This window comes from Tachypleus tridentatus, chromosome 6 (assembly GCF_004210375.1).
Source record: "Tachypleus tridentatus isolate NWPU-2018 chromosome 6, ASM421037v1, whole genome shotgun sequence".
Classification (NCBI taxonomy): Eukaryota; Metazoa; Arthropoda; class Merostomata; order Xiphosura; family Limulidae; genus Tachypleus; species Tachypleus tridentatus.
In genome coordinates this window covers 132,898,036-132,920,463 of record NC_134830.1, presented here as the reverse complement: position 1 = coordinate 132,920,463, position 22,428 = coordinate 132,898,036, and the positions used below count along the sequence as shown (strand labels likewise).

Here is a 22,428-nt window from a genome sequence, read left to right as displayed (position 1 = left end):
ATAAAATGTTTTCATTCCTGCGAATATACCAGTTTAATAATTAATGTAATTCTTCAAAACAACCATAAACTATGTAAATAAACCAATGATGAAATAATGTGCTGCCGATTGACACCCACAACTTACAGTTATATAGTTTGGTAAAGGTAGTTTGTGTTTAAGCACAAAACTATTCAACGGGCTGTCTGCGATGTTCTCACCACTTTTATCGAAATGCGATTTTTAGCGCGTAAGGCCTCAAATTTTCCGTTGAATTACTGGGGGATTTAATGGAAGCTGAAATAACAGTGTGCTATTTGAGATGACCATTGTATGCAATATACGGTTTACAGTTTTGTAGAATAAGGAATTATTTATTTTTTGTTCTACTTCATCTTAACAATTGAACTAAGTGTGATTTTGAAGCCTAGGCTAAAATGACTATTATTTGTTTTATTTAGCCTGTTACAATACAAAATTATTAAACTAACTAACAAAACAAAAATTATATGCTAACAACTGACTTTTAATTAACTGAAATTAAAGTATAATGTCAGTATTTTATATTTTCGTGATAAAATTGTCTTAAAATAAGTCAATTAAATTATCTTTCTTATTTTATTTCTTGCAATTTTTCATCACGACCTACTTTAATGTCTCACCACTAGAGGAAGAAGTCTAGTTTCATCAGTAATCGTTCCGGTGGCTGTATTTGTTGTGGTGATGGGCTGTTTGTTGTTAACCTGTTAAAAGATTAGCATAATTAATCATTTTTTAATTCGTTTTTCAGTGTTTAGGTGATATAATATCTCATACTTGATTTTTCCTGTACATTTATGTTATAGTACTGGGATGAAATGAGTAACGTTAGAAATACAAATTTAACAAATCCTTCAAATTCAACTTCTAAAAAAAAATCTGGAGGATTGCCTCGTCAAGCAAAATCTCGAAAAGATCATCCAATCGACGTAGAACCGGTGACAGAGGAAGAGCTGTTTCAGAAGGAATATATCACTCCTGAAGACGTTCTTAGATTACCGAAAATCACAGAGAGTATGTTCGATTTTCAGTCTCGTTCAGTAATTTAAATCTTTATTTATTCTTAAATTATTTTGCCACAGATCTCGCTATCAGTAGCAACAACTATTTCCAACTTTGTCCTTTTTTTGTAAAAACGATATTTTTAAGTAGACTATTAAAACCTTTCTTTGTCAGTTTGTATGAAACAAAGATCTTCTGGAGTACTACTGTTAATACAAATTTAATATCAGTTATTTTTTTGAAGCCTTAATTTTGAAATATTAAAATATATTTTGGAAATATTCTGTAACTGTAAGCTGTAAGTCTCTCTTCTTTCTCTCTCTCTCTCTCTCTCTATATATATATATATATACAATACATACGTTATAAACTTATGTTTTTATTAAGTTTTCTAATTATTTTTTTATACACATTTCCTCTTACCATTTAATTTATTATCAAAAAGTATGCCCTCATCTTGTAGGCAGAATTTGGTTTATCTACAAGCTGTGCTAAAAATATGTAAAATTTCAATATTTGGTAGGAATCTTAATGGTGTTATTGGTAAGCACAAACAAATATACTGTGGAAATGTGTGTTTTGGAAAACCAGAGCCATATAGTATCCTGTATATATTAGTCTGTATTTTGTCAATGTACTGGAAATTGTAGGAAACATGAAAATATAAAAAATGTTGTATAGAAGGTTGTAGGTTTGGTAGTATAATGATAATTGAAAGTTACTATACACTCATCAACAACATCTAAACAGCTGTCATTCTTTGCTGCATAAAGCTAATGCTTTAACCTGACAAATACAAAATTATATATTGTGTTACTTATTTTACATCTATTTTAATTAATTACTAAACTGAACCAAAATATCTGACTAAAAAATAAATATGATGAATAGAGTAAAGATGCAACCATGAATAATCTGAAGTAATTATGATGAACAGCAAAGACTGTTTATTTAAAATTCCACAGAAACTTTTATCAAAGTACTGTACAAATTATAGTTCTAGTATGTCATTGTATGACAAATAATTTAACAATTGACATTTAACTAGAAGCTACACCACAATGGGTGGTCCTTTGTCAGGAAATGTAAATGTATACTGATTCAGTATGTTATGTTAAAGTACTTTTGGTACTTCACCTCATCCTTAAATACATGTTGCCACATCCAGTTATGTTTTATCTGATGTCTCTGCATCTTGACTACAGCCATAAATGGTAGTTTCCATTGCAAAAACCTCTGTTGTAAAGCTGTCATATCCAAAGCACATCACTTCTCTCTGCATGCTTTCTAAAATTCATCTAGGTAATGAGGATAAAAGTTTCCCAGCATCTATTTCAACAGTTCAATTGCTCAGAAATCCACAGGTACTGTATCAGGGAATTTGACTGGTGTGTTTTTTTATGGAATAGTATAAATGCCATATTATTTTTATTCTACTTGAAGTGTGCAATAAATGAAGGGAATATATATAACTGGAAGCCTTATCATGGTGAATCCATACCCTATTTGTTTCATTTCCAAATAAAGATCTTTTTTAATTACAATGTATACTGTTGTCTGGAGCATGTAGATATCTTTTGCTGTTGACCATTGTGTTTCGGGATTGTCATTTTGTTTACCATGGCTATGCTACAACTTTTTGCATGTTTCAGTGGTTCTGGTGCCCAAAGTTTATCTATGTTTTTTTTTGTTTTCCAATACCATTCAGTATAATGGATGCACCTGATTTAAAAATTCTGAACTTCCAATCTGAATACACCTTTATGATCTGAAAGTATTAATATTTTGGGTCAGAAAGGGCTGTTACATACATTTCCTAAAAGTCTTTAATTTTTATTGGCATCACACAGTCTCACACTACCTATGAAGAGTTAAAAAAAATGTCAAAATGTAGTTTTGATATATGCTGTTCCACTGTGTCTTTATATTGGCTGAGTTTGTCATGTGACTTGCATATTGAAATTTGTTTAACTGACATACTCAACCATCTTCATATGTATTAAGGAAAAACTTTGAAAAAGAGCAAGTTAATTTATAAATAGATGTCCACTCCTTTATGTTCAATTCTTTCATTTTTGATATTTTTACATCAAAATTTTAAGTTTTTATATAACATTTATAGGTAGAAGATATTTATTTGACCATAAATGTTTCGCTTAATATGGAAAGGTAAAAAAATAAAATTATATGTAATGATAAAAAGAATAATATAATTATTAAAAAAATATATATAACTTTGCTAAATAAACACTTCAAGTATCATTTTGTGGCCATGCATGGTTAGGTTTTTCAATAGTAGCTCAACTTGTTGCTCTCGACAAAAAATTCCAAAACATGTAAATAGTAATTCATATGAGGCTTGAGGAAAGAGGATAAAAGTTATAAATAAACAGTATTTGGGATATGAAAAAAAAAAAGAACCATATGTCCATTCTTAAAGATTAAGAATCTTTTTAAAAACATTTTTACCAGTAAACTGATATAACACATGTAGTGATATTCCTAGTAAATTAAATAAAAACTTAAAATATTAGTTAATATAATTACAGAGATTCCAAGGACCAGAAAAATCATTCAGGCAGTAGCACTACCTGTGTAGGTATGATCCAGATTGTTTATTGAAATATTTTAAATATCTTCTCAATAGGTCATCAGACCTTTACAATACTTTACACTGTTTCCTTTTTTAACAATATCTATGCAATGACCAAGTTACAAGTTCTGACAATTTTTTGAAAATATCAGAACTTCAAAGTTTGAATTTATTTTTCAAAAAAGGAGGTAAATATAGGAGATAGCTAATACAACCCTTCATAAATGATGTAAATAACACAGTAGAGATGGAATTTGCATTATCACAACATAGTAGCAGAGGCACACCAGGTAAAAGAATGGTAAGACAAAAACAGAATAAATTAAACTGAATTTTGATTGAATAGTTATATATTATGTGTTAATTCTTGTCTGTACTATTGTGTAGGGATGATACATACTTTGTCCCAACTACCTTGTTTGTATTATTTTTGAAGGATTGATATTACCCATCTCCAGATTTACCTTCTCCTTGAATAGTTTTATCTTTACTTGATAAATGTATGCTACAAAGGTTTACCACTAGTGCTGAAGACATGAAGTGATCTGGAGAGGTGGAAGGGATCAGTAGGCATGCTCGCCTGGAAAATTTATAAAAATAATAGGAGCAGTTTGATTCATTTCAAGATGCAATTTGATGGATTACTGTGATGATCAAGTAACTTTACAAATGATCATTTTTGGCTGATTGCATTAGCTAAATGAGCTAATTTATTTTTTCTGAATTTGCATGAAGTTTTAACACTAACACATTAGATCAGTATTAGAAAGTTAAAATTTGAGGAACTTGTGTAAATATTTAAAATATTCAAATGATCAACATTGGATAATACACAGTTAAAATCTTTAAAGACTGATCAATGATCGTAAAAGACTCTTCACGTTTTGATGTCGGTTAACTTCCTTGGGATCACATGAATTGACATTGAAACATGTAAAGAATGTTTTATAACTATTGATTGTTTTTTTAAATAAAGATGTTATTTGTGTTATAAATGTTTATAATTTGAGTATTAAGTCAAAGTTGACTCTATTTTTTCTGTGTGCAAGTCTTGGAATATCTAATTTTGATGTGTTATCACGGTCTTGTATGGAACATGATTTATATTTTAATGGATTAAAGCAACTCTTCTTTACAACTAGGTTTGAACAAAAGTGAAATTATTAAATTTTAACAACATAAAAAATCAAATACTACCTAAATACTGGCAATTTGGTCTCTAGTACCTTAGCTTTGAGCTTTGGCAATAGATGCTTTCCATCTCATTCTTCATATGTTATCAAGGGTACAAATTATGATTTGTTCCAACCCATTGTCAGACTCTGTGATATCACCAGATGGGCTGCTACAACCAGATTTTTGCTTTCACAATCCCTTCCAGTGCATCCAACTCTTCCAATTCTTTTTGGGCTATTGCTGTGGAGAAAATCATGATCATATTTGGTACACCTGGCTGTCCAGAAGCTGAAGCTTGTGGTACAGAGGTTATGAAGTCATTCACACTGTATTGAGGTTTCATTTCTAAGGTTGAACTAAATGGTAGAAGGAGTAATAAATGAAAGGTAAACAAGACCGTGACAAAATAAAAGTAGAATTTGCTATCTCGTATTACTGAGTATTGTTTGCATTTTCAGTGTAATGCCTCTCTTCAAGTTTTAAGTTTTTGTGTTTCTGTCATTTTATTTATCTATAGTCTTTCTTGAATGCAATTGAAATTATGATAAGTGTGACACAATATATACTGCAGACATATTATTGTAAATAAGTGTGACACAATATATACTGCAGACATATTATTGTAAATAAGCGTGACACAATATATACTGCAGACATATTATTGTAAATAAGCGTGACACAATACATACTGCAGACATTTTATTGTAAATAAGTGTGACAATATATACTGCAGACATTTTATTGTAAATAAGCGTGACAATATATACTGCAGACATATTGTAAATAAGCGTGACACAATATATACTGCAGACATATTGTAAATAAGCGTGACACAATATATACTGCAGACATATTATTGTAAATAAGCGTGACACAAATATATACCGCAGACATATTATTGTAAATAAAGCGCGACAACAATATATACCGCAGACATATTATTGTAAATAAGTGACACAATATATACTGCAGACATTTTATTGTAAATAAGCGTGACAATATATACTGCAGACATATTGTAAATAAGCGTGACACAATATATACTGCAGACATATTGTAAATAAGTGTGACACAATATATACTGCAGACATATTATTGTAAATAAGTGTGACACAATATATACTGCAGACATATTATTGTAAATAAAGCATGACACAATATATACCGCAGACATATTATTGTAAATAAGTGTGACAATATATACCGCAGACATTTTATTGTAAATAAGCATTGACAATATATACCGCAGACATATTGTAAATAAGCGCGACACAATATATACCGCAGACATATTATTGTAAATAAGTGTGACACAATATATACTGCAGACATATTATTGTAAATAAGCGTGACACAATATATACTGCAGACATATTATTGTAAATAAGTGACACAATATATACTGCAGACATTTTATTGTAAATAAGCGTGACAATATATACTGCAGACATATTGTAAATAAGCGTGACACAATATATACTGCAGACATATTATTGTAAATAAGTGTGACAATATATACTGCAGACATATTGTAAATAAGCGTGACACAATATATACTGCAGACATATTATTGTAAATAAGTGTGACACAATATATACTGCAGACATATTATTGTAAATAAGTGTGACACAATATATACTGCAGACATATTATTGTAAATAAGCGTGACACAATATATACTGCAGACATATTATTGTAAATAAGCGTGACACAATATATACTGCAGACATATTATTGTAAATTTCCACAGAGAAGAACTCTTGATGACATTCTAAGAACAGCTTCAGTGACTTATTAGAAAAGAATCTGTCGTATGTGTATGATGAAATTTAGTTGTATAAGGTTATAAACAAAATGGACATCTATAGGAAGACCTTTCTCTTTGTTATTTAAACAGGCATGGGTGGATGTTCAGAGGTTGATTACATGGACTATAACATTTCTTAAAGTACTTTGTCATCTTTAACTTGTTTGTTCTTTTGTATTGATCCATCCATCCATATAAAATTATCCTTTAATAGACTGTACATGTACACATACTGTTTTATGTTGGTAGAGGAAATAAACTGAAAAAGGATTTTTAAGGTGTATCACCAACAAATAATTACAACATAAATTTTACATACTTTCACATCACAGTGTTTTTATTCACATGTGTGTGTGCTCTATGTTGCTCTAGTCTATCCAAAAATAATTTGTATTAACAATTTGAATGTGACCAAAATATAATCTAGTTTAACTGATAGTATACTCATTAATTACTTAGATTAGTATAAACTCTGAGAAACATTTCATGACTGATTACAGAATTACATATTGATATTTTTTGAGCTTGTTCTGACAGTGAAAAGTAGCATTCAATGTACCCTACTTGGTACGAAGGTGTAAACATGAATAATAGATTCAAACGTGTGATTCTTCAAGAGCCAGCTGGTCTAAATTTGTAATTTTGATTCTACTGTTTAACTACTACGGTTGTAATGAGATTGTGACACATATTTGATTCTTTTTTTTGTGAGCTGTGACATATGCTTATTCTTCTTTATGAAAATAATTTACAGAAATCCTCTTTTAATTCTTACAGAAAAATATTTTGAATTGTTTCATATTAGTTTTCTGTTTGATCAATGAATTCATACTAGTACATACAGCAAATATTGTTTTGATTTTATCCAAACATAGCTAACCCACTTACTTATTTCTGTTTTCTATATTTGGTATGTTATGTTATTAAGGTAGCTATAATTCAGTCATTTGTAGGTCTTGACAGAAATGGATTTTGCAGTTTGTTGATAACAAAATTTAGCATTTAGTAATTTCATATGCTACATTCATGCTAATAAAATCTGTACATTGTTGTTTCATTCACATTGTAGCTGTAACATGGTGTCTCTTTCTTATAAATGTAGCAACAACATGGTGTCTGTTTACTATAGATATAGCTACAATGTGATGTTTGCTATAGATGTAACTACAACATGGTGTTTCTTTACTGTAGATGTAGCTACAATATGGTGTTTCTTTACTATATGTGTAACTACAACATGGTGTTTCTTTACTATAGATGTAACTACAACATGGTGTTTCTTGACTATAGATGTAATTACAACATGGTGTTTCTTTACTATAGATGCAGCTAAGACATGGTGTTTGTTTACTTTAGATGTAGCTACAACATGATATTTGTTTACTTTAGATGTAGCTACAACATAGTGTTTGTTTATGGATGTTGCTACAACATGGTGTCTTGTTAATTACAGCAGTGACTATAACATGGTGTCTGTTTACTGTAGATGTAGCTACAAAATGGTATCCCTTTACTGTAAATGTAGCTACATCAAGGTGTCTCTTAACTATTGAGGTAACTACAACATTGTGCCTGTTAACTATAGGGGTGACTTCAACAAGATATCTGTTTACTGTAGATGTAGTTGAAACATGGTGTCTGCTGTAGAGGTGATTACAACATGTAGAGGAGAAATTATAAGTTATTTCTTTCTGCCTACACATCATATAAGTGTCAGTTTGTCAAGTACTAAAATGATTGAGTTAGCTACGAGTTATGAAAATTTGTGACAGAGTAGTGGGGCTGTTATTTCTTTTGGCTCCATGTTTTTATGAACCCGTCTCTGCAACTTGTGTACAGTGTGTGGGTTTTTCATTAGTTGTTAGATGCAATAAGCACCATAGTTTTTTGACTAACTCATGCATTCCTAAACAGCCTAATGGAGAGAGACTGTACACACGTTGGGGATGTTATTGAAAGGTACAGTTAAAATGTAACCAGCTTTTATGGTGTTCAGAGTATACATGTATTTTGCAAGCTTCAGATGGTACAAATGGAAAAGGATGATATTCCAAAATATCATATAATATTGTTATTAGGATGAAGTTTGAATTTGATACAAATTTATTTTTAAGAATATATGCATTTTAGTATTGGGATACATCTTATAGTGGAATCAACCTCTTTCTCTCAAAATGGGGAATAGGGTTGGGTTAGATTTTATTGTAGTTTTGTTTATAAACTGGATTTTGGTGTGTATGAGAGTGCATACTTCACAGTAAGGACTTTTATGTCAGAAGGATATAACTTGTGCTTGTATATAAATGTTAGTCTAACAGAACCTCAGTGTAAAGTACAGCTATAATGATAAAAATAAATTCAATTAGAAAAACTATCTTTCAGTACAATATCTTCCCTTCCCTTACAGAAAGCCTTCTCAATTATTATTGCCCTTTGTGGTGCAAATTATAGATCTCGTTCTGTGGTGAGTGGTACCCAACCTGGTATATTTAGTATCAAATCTGCACTGTATGTTCTGTGACCATGATAGGTGACTATAACATTGGGGCACTTCCTTCTACACGCTTTCAAAATGGGGCATTCCGTAGGACCAATTGTAGATATATGTTGTGGTCTTTTGCTTCATAAATATGTTCATCCCAGATAATATACTCATGGACTTACATGATTAAAGCAGACAGGGATTTCTGGTTCCCCATTGCAATGAGGCTTTTCCTACCATGGATTGATTTACAACTTTAGATGCTTGTAGAATTTTGTTGATCAACTCTGCCAACATTGTAGTTTTGCTTTTCTAAATAAGGTGTTGATGGCATGATGCCATTTCTATTACAGATCTGATGTACAGTTCCAGATGCCATCAGTTATTTGTTGTAGCAATTGGTCATATCTATATAGATATTGCAGGTTACCCCTATGGTGGCGATATTCCTCCTTTCTACCATCCTCTAGTTTTCAGTTTTTAGTTGGGTCAGACATTGGTTGCAAGTGGTCTACTAACATAGGTCCTCATGTGTTTTTGGTTTGTTTCCTCCTCCTTCTATGAACTAGATAATGAATTTCCAATGTCACCAGGTTTGGAACTTCAGATATTCTCGAAGTTTATGTCCCTTTTCATCTTTTCATCTTCCACTGGATGTTGGTTCTTGATGGATCTGGTGTTATTTCAAGTTGGACAAAACACAGTTACCTGCATATGTAAGGCTGACTAACCTGTTTTTTAACAGACTGGAGATAACATTTTTTTGTCACCAGATTGTGGACCAGAGATGAACTTCTCCTGAACTTCCTCTACTTTCTCTCATCTGCTGGATGTCAGTTCACAGTGGATCCAGATTTGGTTGTGTTGTAAATATACACATGTGGAGTCAGGTTCTTAATACTGACACATGTATTCCCATCCAGTACTCATTTTTGTGGAGAAAGATAAAGGTCCCTTTTCCTACAGCAGATCTGATGTATAGTTTTAATTGCCATCAGGTGTTCATTTGACCTGTATCAGACAGGTCATGAATCAAAGACCATGACATCTCATTTGTTGACTCACATTCAAAATTGCTTTGAACTACTATTTTATGAATTTATGTCATTAAGCTTGGTATCAAGCTGTAGATTGTAATTTAAATTTTCATATTATAAATTACTTAATTTCACAATCTAAATATAAGTATGAAAAAAACCTAAACATTGATTTTTATGTGCCATATGGTATTTTAAATACAGCTCTGGTTCAAATTAAATGTTTGTGAGGTCAAAAACAAAGTCTATAGTTTTATACAAATTAGGAACTGAAACTACCAAAACAGATAAGCTAGAATATAAAATAAGAACCTCCTTTCTTTTGTATTTGCTGAGATATGGCTTATGTACTGAACCAAACTCAGTCCTCCTGCTTACATTTTGAAAACAGTGCCTCGTATACACTTCTTTATATGATATGTGAATAACCAATCAGAAGCATACAATGTCTTCCTAGTGGTTTTCTCAGCCATTTTAAAATTTAATGGCAGTGTCTCTTTCCTTCAAGACAAACCTTCATGCCGATAAGTTTAGTCTTTAGCCTGCTTGAAATTTTTATATTTTTGGATTCTAATACAGCTTTGTTACTAAACTTGATAAATTATAATGGAATACTATAATATCAGTAGAGTAATTTATGATTTTTTGGTCATTTTAATGTACATATATAAAACCTTAAAAAATTTATTTCATTTTACATTCTCCACATGTGAACTTTCTTAAGGCTTAGTAAGCTATGACAAGAAGTAACTAAGTACACAGGTTGTAATTAGAAGAAATAATTGTTTGTTTTTCTTCTTTATTTACTTTTCTATGTTTTAAGAAAAATAACTTTAAGAACTTGTTTGTTAATAGTAATAATCTACATATGTATATATAATTGAAATATGACTGTATTTTACATTATACTAGTCCATCAAAACACAGCCAAGAGAGGTCACTTTGTGAAGATCAATTTTATATTATCGACTACAATAACATGAGTGCACATGTGCTGTATCATTGTAACTTCTGTATTCTTAGTCAGGTACCTCTGAAAAGTCAGTATAATAAAAATAATAAATATATATAGAAATGTATAATATTATGAGATTTAAGCTATTTAGTCTAAACATTTATGGTTTTGTGTCATAATTTGTGGTCACTCTAGAATCAAAAAGGCATAATTTATATTTAGTTATAAATTTTTATAGTTGTTACAAGATCAGTCAAATCAACCAAACTTGTAGTACTGATATTTGTTAATTAAAATAATAGATAAAATATAAAATTTTTACTAAAAACATTTGATTATTTTGTATGTGAAATTTGAAAAAAATTCTAATGCATAAAAGTATTTTTAATCTTAAAATGAAAATTACTTTAAATGTTGGATAAGAAACATATGAAAAGGAAAAAGAACATGGCAAAAACCATAACACTTAATAAAATAATGTAGTATTTGGTGTATGAAAACATTGCAATGTTTACTGAAAATTTGCCAAGTTTTGTGAACATACATTTATTTAAAAGATCCTAAACTTTACTTGAAAGTTATTTTCTTCAACTATTTGATTAGTCTTTTCAAAAGAAAAAAAACTTTAATAAAAATGTTACCAGGATAAATTACCATGGCAGCACTGATAGGTAGCACAGGTTGTCCTCCAGAATACTTTGGATTTCATCATTGTTAACAGTGATATCAAACATGCATGTTCATAACTAAGTAAACAAAGTTTTGCTAAAATTAGAGTTAGTTAATAAAGAGTTAGAGTATGATTTCTGTATTATATATATGTTAAAAATAATATGAAATAGTTACTGGAACAACCATTTAAAGTTGAAAGGTCTCTGAAAAAATTTTAGGGTTCTTTATTTACCATAATTCACCAAACTGTTTTGAATGTGTTAAGAAGTGTATAGGAAACTGAAGTTGACACTTTTGCTCATCTTCAGTTCTCAATGTCTTTACCAACAAAAATACTTTCAAATTTTAATTTTTTTTTACAAATCAATCTTGAAAGACATATACAAGAAATGTATGAATAAAATATTGGTTGCATTTAACATATTAAAACCTGCAATAGAAAAGAATGACATTCATGACAAATGCATGTCATGTAATTACTATAGATCTTATTTCAGGATATTTTCTTTAAAAAAAACTATGTTTTTTTGGCAAACTGCAGTAGAAAAAATTAATAAAGTTTTCGGTTGTATAAAAGAAATGATCATATTTTCCACAGCTATAATTAACCTAGACATGATAATTATTTATCAAAATTGTCTGTAAGAAATACCATTTTTTAAAGATATTGATATAATGATAGTATGTGTATAAGTGAAATGTTATAGTAATATCTGTATATAGACCAATATAAGCTGCAAAAATTTGAGACATAAGTTGAATATACATTTTAAGAGATGTATTGGACATTCAGTGCATTTCTCAAAATAAAGTAAACCAATTTCATATTATTTTTGCCAGTTATAATAATATTACTGTGTATTGAATGCTAATATACTGACAGTTCAGTGACTTCATATTACAAAGGTCAATGGCTAACAGCTAATGGTGTTTTATGAGGCAATGAGTAAGCTAATTTCTTATTATTGTATCCTAGATCAATACATGATTATCTGGGTATTTGAATGTCAATATAAAAAATTGAAGGGTATTATGTGAGGACAAAACATATCTTGTGTGCTCTCATAGTACAGTAGTGTTTACCCATATTAATTTTGATAATGCAGGACATTCAAGTACATTATCTTCCAAAGTGACATATTTGTGTGTCTCACTGTTCTTGGGGGCAGCAGGTCAAGCATTTCAAAATCAGATGTCTGATCAGTTCACATTATATATTTTAGCCATATTAATGTATAGTTACACAGCATGTATATTAAGATATAATGTATTTCTTTACGTTAGCTGATTACTTATTTATTTTTGTAGATTATCTCTGCTCTCCAGAAGCCAATGTTTATGATATTGACTTCATCAGGTTCAAAATAAGAGATATGGAAACGGGCACAGTACTGTTTGAGATAGCTAAGCCTCCTGCACCTGGTGAGACTTAAATGCTAATTTTGAATTATTTGATTCACCTGATTAAAAAAGTATATATTTTATTTTCATTTAAGGTGTTACCTTATATATGTAACTACAGTTTTTGATGTCAAACTACTTCAAGAATGTTTATTAAACATTATATAATCTCTATTTTGCAGAAGATGTTAACTTTTACCATGATTTCATCTTAAAATAAAATGTTTTGAAATTTTTTCAGCATATAATTGTATTGTTTTTTTCAGTGTTTTCAGTTGCTTATTTCATTTGGAATTATTTTTGTGTAGAGTGAATATTTTTAATTTATTGTAAAATGTTTGTTCTTACAGTGGATGAAGAAGAAGGGGAAGGGGGTGATGCAGATCAAGAAGAAACCGATCCCAATGCTGGCCGATTTGTTCGATATCAATTCACCCCACAGTTTTTGAAACTTAAAACAGTAGGAGCTACGTAAGTACTTATAACGTTGGACAGTTACGTTTTTGTTGGTGTGTACATGTATTAAGTTAATCATAATTTGTAATAAAGAAAAAAATTAATTAGTGACAGGCTATCTATCTGTTCTGTGAGTGCAAAACAACCTTGATTTTATAGTCTACAAACTTGTTTTGAACTTTGTAAGTTCCATTTAACAGTGATAGAATGTATATTATTTGAGAAAAAAAACTTTATTTTTATTGTAAATGTGAAATGCCCAGATTTCTGCTGAATATACAATTAGATATATTTCATTGGTAATACAAAAAATACTGAATGAAAATATACTTTGTACCTTATTTGTAAGGATGCAATAATAGCACACACTTGATAATGTTTTAAAAAACTACTCAAAAACTACTCATTCCTCTGTGTACTGAAGAGCTATTGCTTGTCACAGTGCTATAAAGTTATTTTGCTTGTAACACAAGCCTGGAACAAAGCTTTCACCTCTATGTGTGTTAATGTGTATTTTGTCAGCTTATGATATGGTCATCATTAGATTATAATGCTTCACAAGTAAGAGGGTTTGATACATCCTCCATGCACACTAATTTCCATGATCAGTAATATTTGAACACAGGGTTATTTTGGTGCTGTTTTTCTTCTGACGTATTTTTTTTTAGGAATTACATGTTTGTGTTTACTTTAAACTTTAGTCTTTCCTTTATTTTTTATTATGTGAAAAAAAAGTTGCTCAAATTTGAATTTTTTTAGAGAGACTTGACTTTAATTATTATTAATTTAAATAATTATATTATTTAATTATTATTTTGTTTTTCTTTTAATCCTGCTTGTGCTTCTTTGTCTCATGTCCTATTCTCTGTGTTAAGGTTTCTTTGACAGTACTATTTCCCATAGTTTTATCTAGCATAAAAGTACTCTTCAAGGTTGTTATTAGACTTATGCACCGTCAACAAAGTAGGCTCATTTTTGTTCTATCAAGAAGTAAAACAACAGAAAAACCTTTCTGGATTCACGTTTGCAAATTCATGACGTCATTCAAGGTTTTGGCATTCCTTAACATGACTCAATCAGTAATGTAACTGGAGGCACTCTGACAGTTGGCAATATCAACATCCATGATTCCTGACATTCCACTGCTATTACTTCAGCTGAGCCTGCTTCATCTTGCAAAGTGATTTGCCGTGCTTTTAATATACACATTTGTTTTTGTTGAATCCTTGGCTTCCTTGATTCATGAACCATTATCCCTATTTATTAAATTTCATCTTAATTTAGTGGCTTTATATCACAACACTGTCACCTTTACTGAAGTAATTTACACATATGTATTTTTCACCTTACCATCTGTTTCCTGCATTTTTGTCCCAGTTCACTGATTTTTTTTTGTTTTGTTTCTGTGATATACTTCATTGGATTTCTTTACTCAATACCATTTTCATCTGTCATACACATTGTCTTTGTTATTTTCATTTTTTGTGGTATTTCATATACTTTAACATCTTGAGCTGGTGTAGGCCATCAACAGTCGCCTCTTTTCACTTTGTTTTTTGTCTATGGGAACGTAGATTCCCTCCATGACTTTCATCATTCATTTCATCTTATGGGGTCACTGCATCTCATGTTTCTTATCCTCTCTTTACTTTCCAAGGCCCCTTACCCTCTTTGGGGTTGGCTGTTTAGGGTCGTGGAGGTAATTTATTTCTGAAAATACTCCTTGTCTCCAGTCCACTGGGGACTTTGCTCTTTTACTTTGTATTCCAGTGGATTCTTTTTCCTACAAATTATTCAGTTGTTCAAGTCTTTCTCAGTTATTTTCTTTCCGTCTTTCTACTCTCCATCTTACCTGTTTCAAATGTTGTGAAACATTTCCTTAACCTTCACTCTGAGACTTTACTCCTGCCATTTTGTTTTTTCCATACAGATAGTCAATTGGCTGTCACATTTGATCCATGTTTGGTCTTTTCTTGGTTTTTGATGGTCATTTTTCTCATTCTCTAGTGAATAAACTAGTTTGAAATCTCTTTTTCCTCATCACAGTTTGCACATCTACTTTTTGCTTCCTTTGGTCCATTTGTAGTGGTTGGACCTTCATTTCTCAATCCCTTAATTTTAAGTTTGCTGTAGCCCCATTTTATTCTCTTTTGGTTCAGTGATTTTTTACTTAGAAGTTAAGTTCCTGAGGATTATTATTCCATTAGAACTATGGACATTTCTCCTCTAATTCTCTTTATGTAGTTTTCTTTGTTGTGGCCTTCATTCATAAAAGAGTGGCCCAAGAGTTAGTGTTTGGTGGTGATGACTAGCACCTTTCCTGCAGTCTCCATTGCTAAGTTAGGAATGGCTAGCACAGATAGGCTTTGTGTAGTTTTGCACAAAATTCAAAACAAAACCAAATGGGATCTAATAGGTGATCACCATTCTTTACAACAGCTTTCTTGTGGTGAATTGTTTATTTTTCACATTTTCTTTCACATCTCACAACCACTTTATTCAGTACCTACACTGTGGAGATGATAGGACTTACTGAGTGGCAATAATATTTATCTTTTCCAAACTCCACGTTGAGTGGGAGAGTACAGAAAGCATTAAGTACATCTGTCTTTGCTCCAATCTTGCAGTTGAGATGGGGTTTCTTCAAGACTGTAACAGTCTATATATTTTATCTTTCAGGAAGCACTTCTGAAGAAACAAAAATACCAAACAGCACCAGGTGTGTGTCTGGCCTCTCACCTGGCTAGCACCAATTTTCATAAGCTGCAGTAACCCATTTCACACTCTAGCATTGTTGGACTTTATGCAGTTGTGATGTTTTCTGTTTGGTAGAAGTATCCCCTTACAAGTTCCTCCTTCCTGTTTTCTTCTAGTGGAATAAGGAAGAATGGGACTTGCTTTTCCAGTCCCAACCTGCTTGGGTAGGCTAGTGTGAAGAATTCCCCAATGGGACAAAGTAATCCCACTTGTATGAGACTAAATGGATGCACCCACCCCTCAATAGGAAGTAGGGCTGCAGTGTTCCTGGAGTGGTAGTACAGGACACCTTACTATGTTATGAATCAAGACATTTCTGATGGTTAGTCCTGCCTGAGGAAAGAGGTCTGGGATGTTTTTCCCTGCACCTGATAGATGTGGTAGGTATCTCATTTAAGTATTTCTCCAATACAGAACATCTTGACTTATTGCCTTATCCACACAACACACTTGTAGTCAGTTGACTGACTGTCTGTGAGATGTGGCTGATCAAACAATCATACATTCTGCCCACCCAAGTGACACTTTAGCATGAAGTAAAAGATTCCTTTGACAATATCTTTTGCTCTAGTATGTCACTTGGTTGAATAATATTCCTTGCTTGAGATGGATATGGCCTCCCATCAAGTGAAGTCCCTCTAGGCTACCCAGCAGGCTATCTTCATAGCACTATATTTTCAAGAAAAAGTTCATCTTTGTGTTTTTTGTTACTTGCTCCTTAAACATTTTCAGTATGGGTTATAGCTTTTTGTTGTGCAGAGTGGTGATTAGCATTTCTGAAGTTAACCATTTTACTTTCCTAAACTGTATTTCAGATGGATATTCAGCTCTCTGCACAACTTCCCACCCTTTATTCCTCACTTCTAGTGTACTTGTTTCATGAGGAATTAGCATTTGTTCAAATGCTGGTGCTCATGGAAGATATGCCACCCTCCTATATATTGTTGGAGGCTAAAACTTAATGATAATTATATCTTTGTTTGGTGCAATACATGCTAATATTTGTAAGGATCAAGGCTTCATTCATAACTTGTTGCATGTGCAAAATCTCTTCAATGGAACTTCTGAAGTAATAGTTATTCATCATGCAGTTAGATATCTTTCTCAAGTAAATTTTCAGCTAAGGAAAATGTTAACTCTGAAACCTTCACTGCATATTATAATGTAATGGTGACAAAATGTTTTTGTATATAGTGCTTTTAAAATTTTGTATGTAAATCTTTATTTTTAGTTTGGAAATACTGACATCAGACTTGCATCGTTACAGGGTCGAGTTTACTGTAGGTGACAAAGCTATCAACAAGTTTCGAATGATTGAACGGCATTTCTTTCGTGAAAAGCTATTGAAGACATTTGATTTTGAATTTGGGTTTTGTATTCCTAACAGTAAGAATACGTGTGAACACATCTATGAATTTCCAACACTAAGTCCTGAATTATGTAGGTATATTTAGCTTAAACATAAAACTTGCAGATTTTTGTAGTCTTTGTTTTTTGTAATTTATAATCAGGATAATTTATTTTAAGCAAAACCATTAAATATTCTTTGAAATAAGTGTATTTTGTTTTAAAAAAACATCTACAGAGAAGTGTGTTTACAAATAAATAAAAAACTAAGGGAGAAGCAGCCATAAATGTGAATGAAGGCTTATTATTACTTTCCTGATAGTTTGCTTCTCAGTGGAATTTGAGGAGAATAGATATGCATCTGTAATCCTAGTTTCTGCTCTGTACTGGTGCCTATGAAGTGCAGTTTCATGTCCTCTCTCTACTGAGAAGGTCCTCGTTGTATGCCGCATATCTCCCACAAATAGTTAGGTTTTAATGAGTTACACTAATTAATTGTCATGAAGCCATATGTTGCCAAATTAAAATCTCATGCATTGAATATGTTACAGAAATTATAAAGTTGAGATATCATATTTTTTCACACTGAAACCTCATGTCTTGCACTTGTTTCAGTATATATATATAATGCTAGTGTTAATATATATATATATAATTTATGTGAGACTGGCAAATGGAGTTTAAGACTGATAGACAGTGTATCCCCACTGCAGTGTTGGTCCTACTTCCACAGTCACCTCCAAAACCTACTGTACATTATACATCCCACATTATAGCTTGTAACCTGGGATTCTTTTAATTGGTGCAGTATTTTGTATTTTTGTTTTGGCTTGTTTTTGGTTACAACAAACTAATGTTAGTCAAAGGTTTTAATTTTTTGTTTTTAATGCAGTCTTTTCTTTTGATTTTTTTATTTTACATAACTTTTCAGTATTAATATTCTCACTATATATAATTTCATACATTCTTATATGTCCTGTGTACTAAACAATTATGGGTAATGCAGTTTCTTCTTGCAGGTGAAGAAATGATCAAGAACCCTTTCGACACTCGTTCGGACAGTTTCTATTTTGTGGATGACCAGCTCATCATGCATAATAAGGCTGACTATGCGTACAATGGTGGTATACAGCAGTAGGCTGCTATGTCTTAAGAGAACTTAGCCATAATGCACTAAAATCTTTTTTAATGTATTGTGGGCTCTTTAGGATACCTATGCTGGCACTTCAAATTCAGAGTTTTCTCTTCACTTTACATATTGGTTTCCACATTTCAATAGCCAATGTGAGAATTCTGTGGCTTTTCTTGTGCAATTCACCAAGTAAGTGATTGTAACTTGTTGCTGAAAAGTATGGTACTGAATGAAAGTTGTTAAATTGTGAACAAAGTAGACAGCTAGTTTCCCCTGCAACTAGTAAAAGCAAAATAAATAAGACTGTGGACTGTCCACTGTCAAACTATACCATTACCATTCTTACGTTCAAGCATGTGATACTAGAATTAGAAAATGAAATGCTAGTAGAATAGGGTTTTGTTTTGTGTATTTATGTCTAATTACTAGCAACGTTAGTAGCTCTATACCATAAATATTATTTACTATTTGGAGTGAGCATATGTATTGTCATTCTGTTGTTGAGGTTGATGTTTACTTAAAAATACTGAACAAATGGATATACGTTGTTGCTCTGTTTCTTTGTAGTAGTTCTTGCTTAAAAATACATCACTATTATGTGAAAAGAATTATTATTATCACTGACTTCCTCATGATTTTAATTTTATGAACTGTGATGTAAAAGTTTAAGAATAGTTCCATGTTTGTAATTTCAAGAAACATTCTGCTCATGGTAACTTTTGTGAAACACAAGTAAATTTTTGGTAGGACCATTCTGGACTCAGAATGAGGCTTCTTTATATAAATTATTAATTCAGGCTATTCAAACAAATTATTCTTAAAATAAACTACCTTGTGCTCTGCCACCAGTTTCATAAAATTAATACTTTGTGGCTGATGTATCTTGTTGGAAAGGCAGTTTGCAATTGATTTTAAAAGTTGTATGATAATATTTGAGAAAAAAATAGCTCACTTGTACTAAATGTGAGTACATAGGAAATATTGTGTTAATTCGTGTATTACTGCATATTGTAAATAAAAATACATGTAAAAGTTTCTTAAACTAAGGATACAGTTAACAATGGTATGTTTGCTCAGGTAATAGTTTTAAGTATAGTTTCATTGGAAGTAAAATGTTTCTTTTATGAATCTTCATTTAAACTTTTATGTGTAATATTGATTAAAACTGTAGCAGTGAGTGTAATGAGAACATTTTATTTCTATGTCTTTTTGCAAATTTTATTTGGTTTGTTTGCATGTTTTAGAGCAAAGCCACGTGTGACTATCTGTTATGTCCACCATGGGAAAACAAACCATGAATTTTAGTGTTGTAATTCCTTTAACTTACCAATGTCCCACCAGGGGACATTTTATCTTATCACCATGTTTTTTGTTTCACAAATAAGAAGTTGCAGCTAATATTCAAAGGGATAAGAATTTGTGCATTTATTAAGACATATACTAAGACAGTACAGCCATAGATAAACAGTGTTGTTAAGACAGTACAGCCATAGATAAACAGTGTTGTTAAGACAGTACAGCCACAGATAAAAAGTGATGTTATGACAATACAGCCACAGATAAAAAGTGATGCTACGAAAATACAGCCACAGATAAACAGTGTTGTTAAAACAATACAGCCACAGATAAACAGTGTTGTTGAGACAGTACAGCCACAGATAAAAAGTGATGTTCTGGCAAAAGAGCCACAGATAAAAAGTGATGTTCTGGCAAAAGAGCCACAGGTAAAAACGTGATGTTACGATGATACAACCATAGATGAAAAGTGATGTAATGACAATAGAGCCACAGGTAAAAACATGATGTAATGACAATAGAGCCACAGGTAAAAACGTAATGTTACGACAATACAGCCACAGATGAAAAGTGATGTAATGACAATACAGCCACAGGTGAAAAGTGATGTAATGACAATACAGCCACAGGTCAAAAGTGATGTTACGAGAGTACAGCCACAGATCAAACAACATTGTTTCCTATTTGTTTAAAAATAGGTAGAAGTTGCTGCTTCATGTACAAGTTCTGTAGGTGTCAGTATCATTATGTTATTTAGTATGTTTTATTCAAGAGACAAATATGTGGACCCAGTAATATAATGATAAAGTTTTTTGGTTGCCAGCAGTTTAAAGTGACATGAATATGATGACTGAACAATAATTTTTTTTGTTTAACCAGAAGGGTACACAGAGAGAGAAAATAGTTTTTCCTTGTATAAAAGGTTGTGTCAATATGTACATGTAGTATTTATTTATGAATAATAGTTTTGGGGACATTTTGATTATGCTGTTCATTATCTTTTTTTTTTTAGGTTTGAAAATGAGTTTTATATAATATTGGATTTGTTTAACAGGACTGCCAATGTACCTTGTGGCAAATTAGTTAAACTGATCCAAATTGTTAAAGAATTATGTTAAGTACAACTGAAAGTAATGACTTAAAAACACGTATTCTGACATAAATAAAGTAGAAATAACAAGTGACAAGATCAGCATAAGGAAAATTTCAGTTTAATACAAATATTCAAAATGCCTCCCTTGGCATTGATGAACTGTTCAAATTTCCATGAAGAGGAAGTATATATAATGTGGTGAATGTACTAAATAAAGTTGTTAAAAATTGCATCAAATGTTTATTGATTTTTCATGAGATTCAACTATTTATGGAAAGGTACTTGATATTTGTGTGCTGGTTTATGAGTTTGTACTGAAGCTAAGGAATTACTGGCAGAAATTCACTTCGAGGATGATAATTTGAGGAATCCTTTTGCTAATTTGCAGGTCCTTAAATCTTTAGCCTGAAGATTTATTATATTGATTGTAGGCATCAGAAAATAAGTGAAAATGAATTTTAGTTCAACCGTTTTGTTGTTCTTCCTAAAATTCTAGTTTATAGTAGATTACTGTTTAGTAAGTCTTGCTGTTTTAAAAGAATATGAGGCTAACACGTGACACAGACAGCCCTGTTGCTTTGTGCCATTAAATACTTGCCACCAACCAACCACTGAATAGCACTAATTTATATATGATATGTTAGTTTTAAGGGAAATTATTTAGATTTAAGAAAAGGAATTCAATATTTTATTCATTACATTCATGTCATTCAAAAACTTTGTCAACTTAGTTTATTTAGGAATTTTCTTGTATACCTGTCATTAGAACTTCTGCTCAAATTAGTTTCCAGTATATGCACTGTTTTCTAAAATCATAATTTTGTGTTTATTCATGCTTTTAGATTGAATCTGTCATTGCCCTCAAGCTGACAGATCTTTCCCCTCATCTTTCCAGTTGAAGGTTTTACCTTTTATGATGTTTGAGAATCATAACACTGTTAATTATTTTAACTGCTCTTGTGGTAAGTGATCGTACTGTACCATTTATGATCGCTACTTTTGGCTTGAAACTACTCTTGATATTTCATTTCTTTCAAGTGGATTCAGCATAATTTATAATTACTAATGGTATTAATAGTGTAAGTGTGTGACTGTTAAATCTGATGCTGGTGTACACCTCTTTTGCTTTGAGAGGTTTTTATCATCTTGTGGTATATTGGTCCTGTCCACTATCTGATGGAGACTTGTTTATGGATGTCATCTT

The 22,428-nt window shown here is 31.4% G+C and overlaps 1 protein-coding gene across 2 annotated transcripts; it reads left to right on the top strand.

Moving 5' to 3' along the window:
* The first annotated feature begins 648 nt into the window (after positions 1–648).
* On the top strand, positions 649–21,456 carry LOC143253695 (protein unc-119 homolog B-like). 2 transcript variants are annotated; one of them, XM_076507964.1, is made up of 5 exons: positions 649–1,032; positions 13,051–13,164; positions 13,494–13,614; positions 17,624–17,796; positions 18,723–21,456. In XM_076507964.1, the coding sequence occupies exons 1-5, from the start codon at positions 837–839 to the stop codon at positions 18,839–18,841; spliced, it is 723 nt and encodes a 240-aa protein (XP_076364079.1). In that variant the 5' UTR covers positions 649–836; the 3' UTR covers positions 18,842–21,456. The 2 variants fall into 2 exon arrangements, with proteins under 2 accessions (XP_076364079.1, XP_076364077.1); XM_076507962.1 differs by having other exon boundaries at positions 17,588–17,796.
* The last annotated feature ends 972 nt before the right edge of the window (positions 21,457–22,428 follow it).